This window comes from Apodemus sylvaticus, chromosome 6 (genome assembly GCF_947179515.1).
Source record: "Apodemus sylvaticus chromosome 6, mApoSyl1.1, whole genome shotgun sequence".
NCBI classification, from domain to species: Eukaryota; Metazoa; Chordata; class Mammalia; order Rodentia; family Muridae; genus Apodemus; species Apodemus sylvaticus.
Window position 1 is genome coordinate 5,556,351 of NC_067477.1, and position 15,271 is coordinate 5,571,621.

General features: G+C 37.0%; 2 gene segments (V, D, J or C); both read left to right on the top strand.

Moving 5' to 3' along the window:
* LOC127687769 (Ig heavy chain V region 3-like) overlaps window positions 1-15,271 on the top strand; it is a 906,657-nt gene that overhangs the window by 161,690 nt on the left and 729,696 nt on the right.
* Window positions 6,130-6,671, top strand: LOC127686832 (Ig heavy chain V region 186-1-like). The segment is given in 2 exon segments: window positions 6,130-6,244; window positions 6,328-6,671. Coding segments are annotated over 2 exon segments (375 nt in total).

Below are 15,271 nucleotides of genomic sequence, written 5' to 3' on the forward strand. Positions count from 1 at the left end.
GGTCCCAGGAAACAAGCCGTAGTAGCCATTCTAATATCAGATAAAATAGACTTTCAACCAAAAGTCATCAAAAAAGATACAGAAGGCCACTTTATACTCATCAAAGAAAAAATCTACCAGGAAGGACTCTAAATTTTTAACATCTATGCCCCAAGTATAAGGACACCTGCATTCATAAAGGAAGCCTTACTAAAGCTTAAAGTATACATCGCACCCCACACAATAATTGAGAGGGACTTAAACACCCCACTCTCTTCAATGGACAGATCAGGGAAATGCAAGCTAAATGGAGTAACAGTGAAACTAACAGAAATTTTGGACCAACTAACCTTAATAGATATCTATAGAACATTTCATTCTAAATCAAAAGGATATACCTTCTTCTCAGCACCTCATGGTACCTTTTGCAAAACTGACCATGTAATTGGTCACAAAACAGACCTCAACAGATATAAGATGATCAAAGTAATTCTATGACTCCTATTATATCACTATAGAATAAGGGTTGTCTTCAATAGCAACAAAAACAACAAAAAGCCCACATACACATGGAAACTGAACAATTCTCTACTCAATGATACCTTTGTCAAGGAAGAAATAAGGAAAGAAATCAAAGACTTTTTAGAATTTAATGAAAACGAAGGCACAACATACCCAAATTTATGGGACACAATGAAAGCTCTGGGTGCCTACAAAAAGAAGCTGGAGAGAGCATGCACTAGTAGTTTAATAGGACACCAGAAACCTTTAGAACAATAAGAAGGTAATACACCCAAGAGGAGCAGAAGGCAGGAAATCATGAAACTCAGGGCTGAAATCAACCAAGTTGAAACAAAAAGAACTATACAAAGAATCAACAAAAGTAGTAGCTGGTTCTTTGAGAAAATCAACAAGATAGTTAAACCTTTAACAAGACTAAGCAGAGGGCACAGAGACAGTACTCAAATTAGCATAATCAGAAATGAAAAGAGTGATATAACAACAGAAACTGAAGAAATCCAAATATTATCATATCCTACTACAAAAGCCTATACTCAACTAAACTGGAAAATCTGGAGAAAATGGACAATTTCCTAGACAGATACCAGCTACCAAAATTTAATCAGGATCAGATAGAGCATCTAAATGGACCTATAACCCCTAAATAAATAGAAGTAGTCATTGACAGTCTCCCAACCAAAAAAAAAAAAAAAAAAAAAAAAAAAAGCACAGGAATTTTAGTGAAGAATTCTACCAGACATTCAAAGGAGACCTAATGCCAATACTCTTCAAACTATTTCACAAAATAGACACAGAAGGAACATTAACCAACTCCTTCTATGAAGTCACAATTTCGCTGATACCAAAATCACACAAAGATCCAACAAAAAAAGAGAACCTTAGACCAATTTCCCTTATGAATATCGATGCAAAAATACTCAATAAAATTCTTGCCAACCGAATCCAAGAACACATCAAAACGATCATTCACCATGATAAAGTAGGCTTCATCCCAGGGATGCAGGGATGGTTCAATATATGGAAATCCATCAGTACAATCCACTACATAAACAAACTCAAAGAAAAAAAAACATGGTCATTTCATTCGATGCTGAAAAAGCATTTGAGAAAATTCAGCATCCTTTCATGTTAAAGGTCTTGGAAAGAACAGGAATTCAAGGCCCATACCTAAACATAATAAATGTAATATACAGCAAACCAGTAACAACATCACACTAAATGGAGAGAAACTTGAATCAATCCCACTAAAATCAGGGCCTAGACAAAGCTGCCCTTTCTCTCCATATTTATTCAATATAGTACTTGAACTTCTAGCTAGAGAAATTAGACAACAAAAGGAGGTCAAAGAGATACAAATTGGAAAGGAAGAAGTCAAACTATCACTATATGCAGATGATATGACAGTATACTTAAGTGACCCAAAAAACTCCACCAGAGAACTCCTATAGCTGATAAACAATTTCGGCAAGGTGACTGGTTATAAAATTAACTCACATAAATCAGTAGCCTTTTTATACTCAAAGGATAAGCAGGCTGAGAAAGAAATTATGGAAATGACACCCTTCACAATAGCCAAAAACAATATAAAATATCTTGGTGTGACTCTAACCAAACAAGTGAAAGATCTCTATGACAGGAACTTCAAGGCATTGAAGAAAGAAATCAAAGAAGACTTTAGATGATGGAAAAATCTTCCTTGTTTTTGGATTGGCAGGATTAATATAGTCAAAATGGCCATCTTGCCAAAAGCAGTCTACAGATTCAATGCAATCCCCATCAAAATTCCAACTTGATTCTTCATAGACATAGAAAGAGTAATTCTCAAATTCATCTGGAATAACAAAAAGCCCAGGATAGTTAAAACTATTCTCAACAGTAAAAAAAAAAAAAAAAAAAAAGCTTCTGGGGGAATCAGTGTCCCTGACCTCAAGCAGTACTACAAAGCAATTGTGTTAAAAAACTGCATGGCATTGGTACAGTGACAGGCAAGTAGATCAATGGAATAGAACTGAAGATCCAGAAATGGGCCCACAGAATTATGGTCACTTGATATTGATAAAGGGGCTAAAACCATCCTGTGAAAAAAGATAGCCTCTTCAACAAATGTTACTGGTTCAACTGGAAGTCAGCATACAAAAGAATGCAAGTTGACCCATTCTTATCTCCTTGTACTAAGCTCAAGTGCAAGTGGATCAAGAACCTCCAAATAAAACCAGACATACTGAAACTAATAGAAAAGAATCTGCGGAAGAGCCTTGAGGACATGGGTACAGGGGAATATTTCCTCAACAGAACACCGATAGCTTATGCTCTAAGATCAAGAATTAACAAATGGAACCTCATAAAACTACAAAGTTTCTGTAAGGCAAAGGACATTGTCAAAAGGACAAAATGGCAACCAACAAATTGGGAAAAGATCTTTACCAATACTACATCTGACAGACGGCTTATATCCAAGATATACAAAGAACTCAAGAATGTAGACTCCAGAGATCCAAATATCCCCCTTAAAAATGGGGGTACCGAACTAAACAAAGAATTTTCACCTGAGGAATATCAAATGGCTGAGAAGCACCTAAAGAAATGTTCAACATCCTCAGTCATCAAGGAAATGCAAATCAAAATAACCCTGAGATTTCACCTCACACCAGTCAGAATGGCTAAGATCAAAAAGTCAGGAGAAAACAGGTGCTGGCAAGGATGTGGAGAAGGAGGGACACTCTTCCACTGCTGGTGGGGTTGCAAGCTGGTACTACCACTCTGCAAGTCAGTCTGGCAGTTCCTCAGAAAACTAGGAATGATACTTCCAGAGGACTCCACTATACCACTCCTGGGCGTATACCCAGAGGATTTCCCAACATGTAATAAGAATAAATGCTCCACAATGTTCATAGCAACCCTATTTATAATAGTCAGAAGCTGGAAAGAACCAAGATGTCCCTCAACAGAGGAATAGATACAGAAAATGTGTTATATATACACAATGGAGTACTATTCAGCCATTAAAAGCAATGAATTCATGAAATTCTTAGACAAACGGATGGAACTGGAGAACATCATCCTAAGTGAGGTAACCCAATCTCAAAAGAACATTCATAGCATGCACTCACTGATAATGGATATTAATATTGATGCTTGGAATACTCAAGACACAATGCACATATCAAATGAAGAAGGAAGGAGTGGTCTCCATTCCTGGAAAAGTTCAGTGCAGCAGTGTCTGGGAATACCAGCACAGGGAAGTGGGAAGGGGTGGATTGGGGAACAGGGGGAGGGAAGAGGGTTTATGGAACATTCAGGGAGGTGGGATCCAGGAAAGGGAAACTCACTTGTTATGTAAATTGAGAATATATTGAATAACATTTTTTCTTTAAAACAAACAAACAAACAAACAAAAAAACGCAGGGCACAACAGATGCTGGCATGGATGTGGAGAAAGTGGAACACTCCTCCATTCTTGGTGGGATTGCAAGCTGGTACAACCACTCTGGAAATGAGTTTGGCATTTTCTTAGAAATCTTGACATAGTACTACCTCAGGTTCCAGTTATACCCACTCCTGGGAATATACCCAGAAGATGCTCCAAGAGCTAATAAGGACACATGGATGCCATTGTCACCTCAAGTCCTGTCTGCTCTTCAGATTTGGAACTTCTGACACATGCTCCAGTATCTTCATATCAGCCTTATTAATAATAGCAAAAAGCTGGAAATTACCCAGCTGTCCTTCAACAGAGGAATGCATAAGAAAAATGTGGTATATTCTCACAATGGAGTTCTACTCAGCTATTAAAATCAATGAATTAATGAAATTCTTAGGCAAATGGATGGAACTAGAAAGTGTCATCCTGAATGAGGTAATCCAATCACAAGGGAATGCAAATGATACTCACTGATGAGTGGATATTAGCCCAAAAGCTCAGAATAAACAAGGTATAATCCACAGACCACATGAAGCTCAAGAAGGAAGACCAAAGTGTGGCTGCTTTGGTTTTTCTGAGAAAGGGAGCAAAATACTCATAGGCTCAATTATGGAGACAAAGTGTAGGGCATATACTGAAGGAAAAGTCACCCAGAGATTGTCCTACCTGGAGATTCATCCTATAAACAGTCATCAAACCTTGACACTATTGTGGATACCAAGAAGTGCTTACTGAAAGGAGCCTGATATAGCTGTCTCCTGAGGGGCCTTGCCAGAACCTTACAGATAAAAGGCAGATTGTCTCAGCCAATGGAGGAGTTGGAGGGAGGACTGGAGAAGCTAAAGGGGTTTGCAGCCTCAGGGGAAGAATGATGATGTTTGGCAAAAGACCCCCCAGAGCTCCCAGGAGCTAAGCCATCAACCAAGGGGTACTCATTGTTCCAGCTGCATTTGTGGAGAAGGAATTCTTTTTTGGGCATCTGTGGGAGGAGGTCCTTGATCCTGTAAAGGCTCAATAGATGCCCCAGCATGGGGAAATTGAAAGGGTTTGGTGGGAGTGAGTTGGGTTGAGGGGCATCCTCAAGGAGGTAGTGGGAGAAAGCATGGGTTGGCAGTTTACTGTTAAGGGTGTAAACCAGGAAAGGAAATAACATTTGAAATGTAAATGAAGAATATATTTAATTAAAAAATAGTAATTCTCACAACTTAAAAATTCTGATGCATAAATCATTATCCGCAGGTACACTAAAGCCATTTCTCTCTTCAGTTGAATACTGGGAATACTGAAGCTACTGGGATCAGTTTTTTCTTAAGCCAAACTGTGCAATTTTAGTGTAAGACAGGACAAACCAACATGCATGGGATGTCATGACCAGCAGGGGGCAAAATGGTGCTATGAATCCCCATAGAGATGAAGTGTGTGTGGAGGGGATTCTATATCCTCTGTGGTTTCCTTTCTTGAGTGTATTAACTGAACTGCCCTGCTTTGATTCACATGTGCTGTCTTTATGGTCAAACACAGTAAATATTCTTTGTTAAATCCTTCATAGTTGCCTTGGTTATAAAATCCTTTGTTGACAAAAGTATAGTTTATTTCCATGATTTAGTTATTGGTGAGAGTGCTGCAATAATTATTGATCTAAATATTTCAGAAGTATGTTTACTTTTGGCCATTTGACTAAAACCTTGAGTATACAACCTGTTGGAAAAGAAAATATTAATTACATATATAGGGAAGAGAATCTACATTCTCAGAAATTAGTTTTGGAAATTTCCATCACAGGCATCATCATTATGGCCATCATCACCATCATCACTATCACCAACACCACCATCATCATCATCATCGTTATCATCATCATCATCACCTTCATCATCATCATCATCATCATCATCATCATCACAACCACAATCTGTAAATTAAACTGATGACATTGCCACAATAAGGACCAACAATCTCAGACCTCAAATCTGCTGAGAAGTTATTTCCTGATGTTACTTGCATTAGCACAAGGCTCAGGGAAAGTGTATGGGATGCATTTTCTCAAAGAGGATTAGGACTTGGACCTGAGCATCCTGCTGCCTGATCCATGTGCCTTCTCAGTCCTTCCTCTCTAGTTCTTCTCTAGCTGAACTAGGTTCTTAAGTAAGAAGTCCCCTTCTCATGAATATGCAAATTACCTGAGTTCACGGATGTTAATACAAGGATGTCCACACCCAGAAAACAACCTATGAACAGTGTCCTCTCCACAGTTCCTGAACACACTGACTCTAAACATGGAATGGAACTGGATCTTTCTCTTCCTCCTTTCAGTAACTGCAGGTAAGGGGCTCAGAAGTTCCAAATCTGAAGAGCAGACAGGACTTGAGATGACAATGACATCCACTCTGCCTTTCTGTCCACAGGTGTCCACACCCAGATTCAGCTACAGCAGCCTGGGGCTGAGTTGGTGATGCCTGGAGCTTCAGTGAAGCTGTCCTGCAAGACTTCTGGCTACACCTTCACTGACTATGGAATGCACTGGGTGAAGCAGACACCCTCACATGGCCTGGAATGGATTGGAGCTATTGATCCTGAAAGTGGTGGTACTGCCTACAATCAGAAGTTCAAGGGCAAGGCCACACTGACTGCAGACACATCCTCCAGCACAGCCTACATGGAGCTCAGAACCCTGGCATCTGATGACTCTGTGGTCTATTACTGTGCTAGACACAGTGTAATAACCACATCCTGAGTGTGTCAAAAACCCTGGAGGATAAGGACAAAAAGATTAATCTTTACACTTACTCAGAAATAGAGCAATTTTGAATATCCATTCATTGCCTTTTCCTCACAGTCCTAGAGCGCCTTTGTCATCTTTGTAAATGACATCTACAAATAAAGTGATTTTGGCTGAGAATGAACCTACAGCTTACCACAGCTTGTCAATATGTTCACCAGTGACCACCTCCATTGACACATTTCTTATTCCAAACAATAAAAAATTGAAAAGTATGATCATATATGATAAAAGTACCAATGGATCCTGAGAGACCAGAACTTTTTTTGAAATTGATGGGAATAATATATAATATGAATTTGATCTATAAAATACAAATCACCAACATCTGGGCAAACAAACACACCTTTCTAGTCTTTAGTAATAAGTGATCTCAGGTGAGTTGTTATTGCTTGCCTCATGTTTCAGCAAAATGCAGTCTCTTAGTACATGAGAAGTATTTATTTCAGAATACACAGGCATGTTAATATAATTCCTGTAGATTGGCCACTGTATTATTAAATCACTATTCATGAAACTTATTTACAAACATAATGTATATACATGTTAAGTTGTAGATTCTAAGGTTATACATACGTGTTTTCTCTATATTTACTTCTTTCCTAGTCTCTATAATCATTCCTTCAGTCACTAGACTTTTTAGAACACTGACCTGTACTGATAAAGAATCAACTTGCATAGTCCATTGCATAGCCAGTTTTCAGCTTTGTTCTATAGAGTATTTGTGAACATGTGTCTCTTCATCCACCTGTGTTTCTTATTTTAGTTTTGTTCTATTCCCATTTGTTTGCTTTTCCTTTATTTCAGCTTCTTTTTCTTTTTTATTTCATTTATTTTCTTTTTCTTTTCAAATGAGATTAAGAAACAGAATCAAGCTGGGAGAAGATTGGTGTTGGGAAGGGAAATCAGTATTCATAAGATATTGCAGGAAAAATATTTTCAATAGAAATAGAGAACTTTAAAATTTTAATAAATAAACAAATAAGTCTGATAATATCTTTGTTCTTTATCTCTCATGCTCACGTGCTCATATTTTAGGTCTCATGTCTTTGTTTAAATTGTTCAAAGTATAATCAGAAGCCAGGTCTGAAAGGATTTAAGGATAAGGCACTTGTCATATTCATCATTCTAAGGTGTAGTGAAATACATAAGTAAAATATGTGGGTTTTAGCCTCTCTCGTTTTCTGTCTCTCTCTGCCTCTGTCTCTGTCTCTTTTACTTTCTCTCTCTCTCTCTCTCTCTCTCTCTCTCTCTCTGTCTCTCTCTCTCTCTGTCTCTCTCTCTCTCTCTCTCTCTCTCTCTCTCTCTCTCTCTCTCTGTGTGTGTGTGTGTGTGTGTGTATGTATGTATGTGTGTATTTCCATTTGTTGGCTTTTCTTTTTTATTATTTTTAGATTCTGTTTTCTAATTTTATATAGAAACAAATTAGAACTGTAAGAAGATTGAAAAGGTGTTGGGAAGTGGAAACCAGTAATCAGAATATATTGCATGAAGCCATATATTTTTATTAATACATAGGAAAAAGAATTGTAAAATATTAATAAACAAAAATTCTTGATTTGGGCTAATATCCACTTATCTGCAACCACATACCTTGTGTGGTTTTATCTTTTGTGATTGGGTTACCTCACTCAGGATGATATTTTCTAGCTCCACCCATTTTTCTAAGGAATTCCATAAATTCATTACTTTTAATAGCTCAGTAGAAATCCATTGTGTAAATGTACCACAATTTCTGTATCTATTCCTCTGTTGAAGGGCATCTGGCTTCTTTCCAGCATCAGGCTATTATAAAGCTGCTATGAACATAGTGAAGAATTTGTCTTTATTAGATGTTGGAGCATCTTCTGGGTATATTCCCAGGAGGGGAATAGCTGTGTCCTCAGGTAGTGCTAATGTCCAATCTTCTAAAGAACTGTCAGAATGATTTCCAGAGTGGTTGTACCAGTGTGCAATCCCACCGCCATTGGAGGAGAGTTCTTCTTTATCCACATCCTCTCCAGCATCTGCTGTCCCCCGAGTTTTTGATCTTAGCCATTCTGACTGGTGTGAGGTGGAATCTCAGGGTTGTTTTAATTTTCATTTCCCTGATGACTAATGATGTTAAACATTTCTTTAGGTGTTTAAGCCATTCAAGTTTCCTCAGTTGAGATTTCTCTGTTTAGCTCTGTACCCCATTTTTAATAGGGTTATTTGGTTTTCTGGAGTCTAACTTCTTGCATTCTTTGTATATATTGTATATTAGCCCTCTATTGGATGTAGGATTGGTAAAGGTGTTTTACAAATCTGTGGGTTGCTGCTTTATTCTACTAACAGTTTCCTTTGCCTTACAGAATCTTTGCAATTTTATAAGGTCCCATTTGTCAATTCTTGATCTTAGAGCATAAACTTTTGCTGTTCTGTTCAGGAAAATTTCCCCTGTGCCCATGTGCTTCACGTTCTTTGCACTTTCTCTTCTATTAGATTCAGCATATCTGGTTTTCTGTGGAGGTCCTTGATCCATTTGGGGTTGAACTTTGTGGCATAAGAATAGGTCAATTTGCATTCTTCTACATGTTGACCACCAGTTGAAGCAGCACCATTTGTTGAAAATAGGGTCTATTTTCCACTGCATGTTTTTAGATCCTTTGTCAAAGATCATGTGACAGTAGGTGTGTGGGTTCATTTCTGGGACTTCAATTGTATTTCATTGATCTACCTGCCTGTCATTGTACCATGCAGTTTTTTCAGTATTGCTCTGTAGTACAGCTGTGGTCAGAGATGGTGATTTCACCAGAGGTTCTTTTATTGTTGAGAATATTTTCCGATATCCTGGGCTTTTTGTTATTCTAAAAAGATTTGAGAATTGCTCTTTCTAACTCTATGAATAATTGAGTTGGAATTTTGATGGAAATTGCATTGAATCTGTAGACTGATTTCTGCAAGATGGACATTTATACTATATTAATCCTGTCAATCCACAAGCATGGGAGATCTTTCCTTCTTCTGAGGTTTTCTTCGATTTCTTTCTTCAGAGCCTTGAAGTTCTTGTCATACAGATCTTCCCCTATCTTGGTTAAAGTCACACCAAGGTATGGAATATTATCCATGATTTTTGTGAAGGGTTTCATTTCCCTAATTTGTTTCTCAGCTTATTTTATTTATTTATTTATTTATTTATTTATTTAGTTAGTTAGTTAGTTAGTTAGTTAGTTTTTTGAGACAGGGTTTCAGTGTAGCCCTGACTGTTCTGGAACTCACTCTGTAGAACAACTGACCTCGAACTCAGAAATCTGCCTGCCTCTGCCTCCCAAGTGCTAGGATTAAAGGTGTGCGCCGCCACCACATGCTCAGCCTATTTATTTTTGAGTAGAGGAAGGCTACCATTTTGTTAGAGTTACTTTTATATCTAGCCACTTTGCTGAAGTTGTTCATCAGCTGTAGTTCTCTGGTTGAATTTTCAGATCACTTAAGTATAAGATCATATGATCTGCAAATAGTGATGTTTTGAGTTTTTCCTTTCCAATTTGTATCCTTTGGCCTCCTTTTGTTTTCTAATTGCTCTAGCTAGATCTTCAAGTACTATATTGAATAGATATGGAGAGAGTGGGCAGCCTTACCTAGTGCTTAGTTCTACTGGGATTGCTTCACGTTTATCTCCATTTACTTTGATGATTATTACTGGTTTGTTTTATATTGCTTTTACTATGTTTAGGTATGGGCCTTGAATTCATGATCTTCCCATGACTTTTAACTTATAGGGATGCTGAATATTGTCAAAAACTTTTTCAGCATCTAATGACATGATCATGTGTTTTTTTTTTTTCTTCTTTGAGTTCATTTATGTAGTGGACTACATGAATTTCTTCATTATTAGATACATTCTCTACTGCCATTTCAAATGATTTCCCCTTGCCTGGTCCCCACCTCCCTGAATGTCCCATAAGCCATCTCCCCTTCTCCTGTCCCCCAACCAACCTCTCCTGCTTCCCTGTCCTGGCATTCCCCTACATTGTTGCATCAAGACTTTCCAGGGCCAAGGGCCTCTCCTCCCCTTGATGTACAACAAGGCTATCCTCTGCTGCATATTCATCTTGAACCATGGGTAACACCATGTATACTATCAGGTTGATGTTTTTATCCTTAGGAGCTCTGGTAGTACTGGGTATCTCATATCTTTGTTCCTCCTATACTGCTGCAAATCCCTTCAGCTCCTTGGGTCCTTTCTCTAGCTTCCCCATTGGAGACCCTGTGCTCATTTCAATGTCTGAGTGAGAGTATCCTCCTCTGTATTTGTTATACACTACCAAAGCCTCCCAGGTGACAGCTATATCCAGCTCCAGTCAGCAAGTACTTGAGGACATCGATGCTAGTGTCTGGGGTTTGTAACTGTATATGGAATGGATAATATAACTTCCATGGTTATAAATTTACCATGTTTTTCTATATATTTCTTTAATTTTATCAGAAATATTTTCTATGTAAATCTTCAACTTTATCAGAAAATGTTTATAAAACTACTTTCAATCAACTTAGGAATTCTTTTATGCCTACCATTATAATATCTATATAAAAATTCCATAATAATCTTCAATTTCAACATGCTTTTCTACATTTTTTTACAATTGTATCAGAAATATTTTTCATGAAAATCTTCAATTCTATCATAAAATGTTTCAATTTCATTTTTCAATTAATTTAGCAATGTTTTTATGTCTACCACTTTACTCTTTAATTTTCCCTGAAAACTGTCAATTTTAACATGTTTTTCTATATATCTCTATTTTATCAGAAACATTTTCAACCAGGCATGGTGGCACATACCTGTAATGCCAGCACTTGGGAGGCAGAGGCAGGTGGATTTCTGAGTTCGAGGCCAGCCTGGTCTACAGAGTGAGTTCCAGGACAGCCAAGACTACACAGAGAAACCCTGTCTCGGGGAAAAAAAAACAAACATTTTCCATCTAAATCTTCAACTTTATCATAAATTGTTTTACTTCCTTTTTCAATAAATAAATATGTTTTTCAAAAAAATGATGTCTAAGAAGAAGGAAGAACAAGGTATGAATACTCTTGTCCTTCCTAGAGGGGGAACAAAATACCAAGAGAAGGAGATGCAGAGAAAAAGTGTGGAGCACAGAATGAGGAAAAGACCATCCAGAGACTATCCCACCTAGTGATCCATCACATACAGAGCTACAATACCCAGATATTATTATTGATGCCCACATGTACTTCCTGACTGGAGCCAGATATAGAAATAGGTTTCATGTAAATCTTCGATTTTATCAGAAAATGTTTGTAATATCTCTTTCAATTATTTTAGTAATTTTTTATGTCTACTATTATTTTTCATGATAATCTTCAATTTTAATGTTTTCTATATATTTCTTTTATTTTGTAATTAATTATTCCATGTAAACCTCTGATTTAATCACAAAATATTTTCAATTCCACATTCAATTAATTTAGAAAGATTTTTTATATTTTCCATTTTATCTGTGAAATAGTCAATTTTAACATGTTTGTCTATATATTTCTTGAATTTTATCAGAAATATTTTCCATGTAAATATTCAATTTAACCTGAAAATATTTATAATTCCACTTCCAATCAATTAGAATTATTTTTATGCCTACTATTTTATCTGTATAATTTCTATGATTACTTTATATTGAAAAAATCCTGCATCCCTGGGATGAAGCCTATGTGTTCATGGTAAATGATTATTTTGATATGTTCTTGGATTCCGTTGGCAAAAGTTTTATTGGGTATTTTTACATCAAAGTTCATAAGGGAAATTGGTCTGAAGTTCTCTCTTTGGTTTTTGTTATGTTTAGGTATAAGTGTAATTGTGGCTTTATAGAACAAATTGGGTAGTATTCTTTCTGTTTCCATTTTGTGGAATAATTTGAAGAGTATTAGTATTAGATCTTCCTTGAAGGTATGGTCCTGGGATTTTTTTTTTTTTTGGTTGGGAGACTGTTACTGACTGCATCTGTTTCTTCTGCAGTTATGGAACTGTTTAGATGGTTTCTCTAACCCTGTTTTAACTTTGACACCTTGTATTATGTGTCTACTAAATTATACATTTCATCCAGATTTTCCAGTTTTGGTGAATATAAGCTTTCATAGTAGGATCTGATGATTTTCTGAATTTCCATGATTTCTGTTATGTCTCCCTTTTCATTTCTGATTTTATTAATTTGGGTACTGTCTCTGTGCCCTCTGGTTAGTCTGGCTAAGTGTTTGTCTATGTTTCTGATTTTCCCAAAGAACCATTTCCTGGTTTGGTTGATTCTTTGCACAGTTCTTCTTGCTGTTTTCAGTCCTGAGTTAGATTATTTACTACCATATACTCCTCATGGATGTATTTCCTTCTTTTTTTCTGGAGCTTTCCTGTGTGCTGTCCAGATGCTAATGTAAAGCTCTTTTCAGTTTCTTTTTGGATGTACTTAAAGCTATGATTTTTCCTCTTACCACTGCTTTTCTTGTGCCCCATAAGTTTTGCTGTGATGTGTCTTCATTTTTTTTAATTCTAAAATGCCTTTAATTTCTTTATTTCTTTCTTGTCCAAGTTATCCTTAAGTAAAGCATTGTTCAACTTCCGTGTTTATATGTGTTTTCATTGTTTTTGTTAGAATTTAAGACCAGTCTTAGACTGTGATGACCTGATAGGGTACATGCAATTATTTCAATCTTCTTGTATCAGTTGAGGGCTGTTTGTGACCAATTATATGGTCAGTTTTAGAGAAGGTGTCATGGGATGCTGAGAAGAAGTTATATTCTTTTGCTTTAGGATGAAATAATCTATAAAATGTGTTAAACTAATTTGATTCATTACTTCTGTTAGTTTCACTTTGTCTTTGTTTATTTTCTGTTTCCATGATCAGTCCATTGCTGAGATTGGGGTGTTGAAGTCTCCCACTATTTTTGTGTGGGGTGCCATGTGTGCTTTGAACTTTAGCAAAATTTCTTTTATGAATGCAGGTGCCCTTACATTTGTTTCTTGGGACTGTCTGCTTGGAAAATTGTTTTCTAACATTTTCCTCTGAGGTAGTGTCTGACTTTGTGACTGAAGTGTATTTCCTTTATGCAGCAAAATGTTGGGTCCTGTTTACATATCCAGTTTCCTGGATTATGCCTTTTTATAGGGAATCGAGTCCACTGATGTTAAGAGATATTAAAGAAAAGTGATTGTTATTTCTTGTTACCTTTGTTGTTAGAGGTAGAATTTTGTTTGGCTATCTTCTTTTGGGTTTATTGAAAGATTACCTTCTTGCTTTTTCTAGGGTGTTGTTTCCCTCCTTGTGTTTGTATTTTTCATTTATTTTCCTTTTTAATGCTGGGTTTACAGAAAGATATTGAAGAAATTTCCTTTTATAGGGAATCGAGTCCACTGATTATTATGTGACTAGAGGAATTTTTGCTCTGGTTCAATCTAGTTGGAATTTTGTAGAACTCTGATATGTTTATGGGCATTTCTTTCTTTAGATTAGGGAAGTTTTCTTCTAAAATTTGTTAAAGATATTTACTAGCCCTTTAAGCTAGGAATCTTTACTCTTGTCATTACCTATTATCCTTAGGTTTGGTCCTCTCATTGTGTCCTGGATTTCCTGGATGTTTTGGGTGAGGAGCTTTTTGTATTTTGCATTTTCTTTGAGTGTTGTGCCAATGTTTTCTCTGGCATCTTCTGCACCTGAGATTCTCTCTTCTATCTCTTGTATTTTCTTGGTGATTCTTCCATCTATGGATCCTGATCCTTTTCCTAGATTTTCTAACTCCAGGATTTTCTTCCTTTGTGATTTCTTTATTGTTTCTATTTCCATTTTAAAATCTTGAATGGTTTGGTTCATTTCCTTTGCGTGTTTGATCGTGTTTTCCTGTAATTCTTTATGGGAGTTATATATGTACTTCTTAAAGTCCTTGATCACCATCTTAAGAAGTGATTTTAAATGTGAATCTTGCTTTTCAAGTGTGATGGTGTATCCAGGACTTTCTATGGTTGGATAATTGTGTTCTGATGATGGCATGTTACTTTGGTTTCTGTTGTTTGTGTTCATATGCATATCTCTTGCTATATGACGATCTTTAATGTTTCCTGCTCTCACTATATGTGACTGTAACCTGTATTTCCTGTGATTCTGGTTGTGTGAGAACTCCTCAGATTCTAGTTGTCTTTGTAATCCTGTGATTACTAAATCTATGATCCTGATATCTTGGGCATTCCAGAGTTTCTGGGAGTCAAGCTGCCTCTAAGGACCTGGGATTTTGTGAGAAAGCTCCTTGTATCTTTGTAAACTGTGATCCTGAGATCCTGGTCATTTTACTGCTCTTCTGGGTGTTACTGGGTTGGCTGTGGAGTTTGGTCCCAAGGTTAACCAGCCCAGAGTATTAGGGACCTGTGCCACTGGTGGTGCAGGGTTCCTGTTTCCCTGGGTCCTGTTGGTCAAAGTTACTCACAGTGGTGTTGGGACAGATGTTAAGTCCTCCTCACATCTGCCCTTATGATCCTATAGGTGTTAGAGTACCTGAGAGCCAAGGTTTCTCTGGGCATTGCTGCCCTGGCTGGGAAGTTCTCTCCCAAGGTA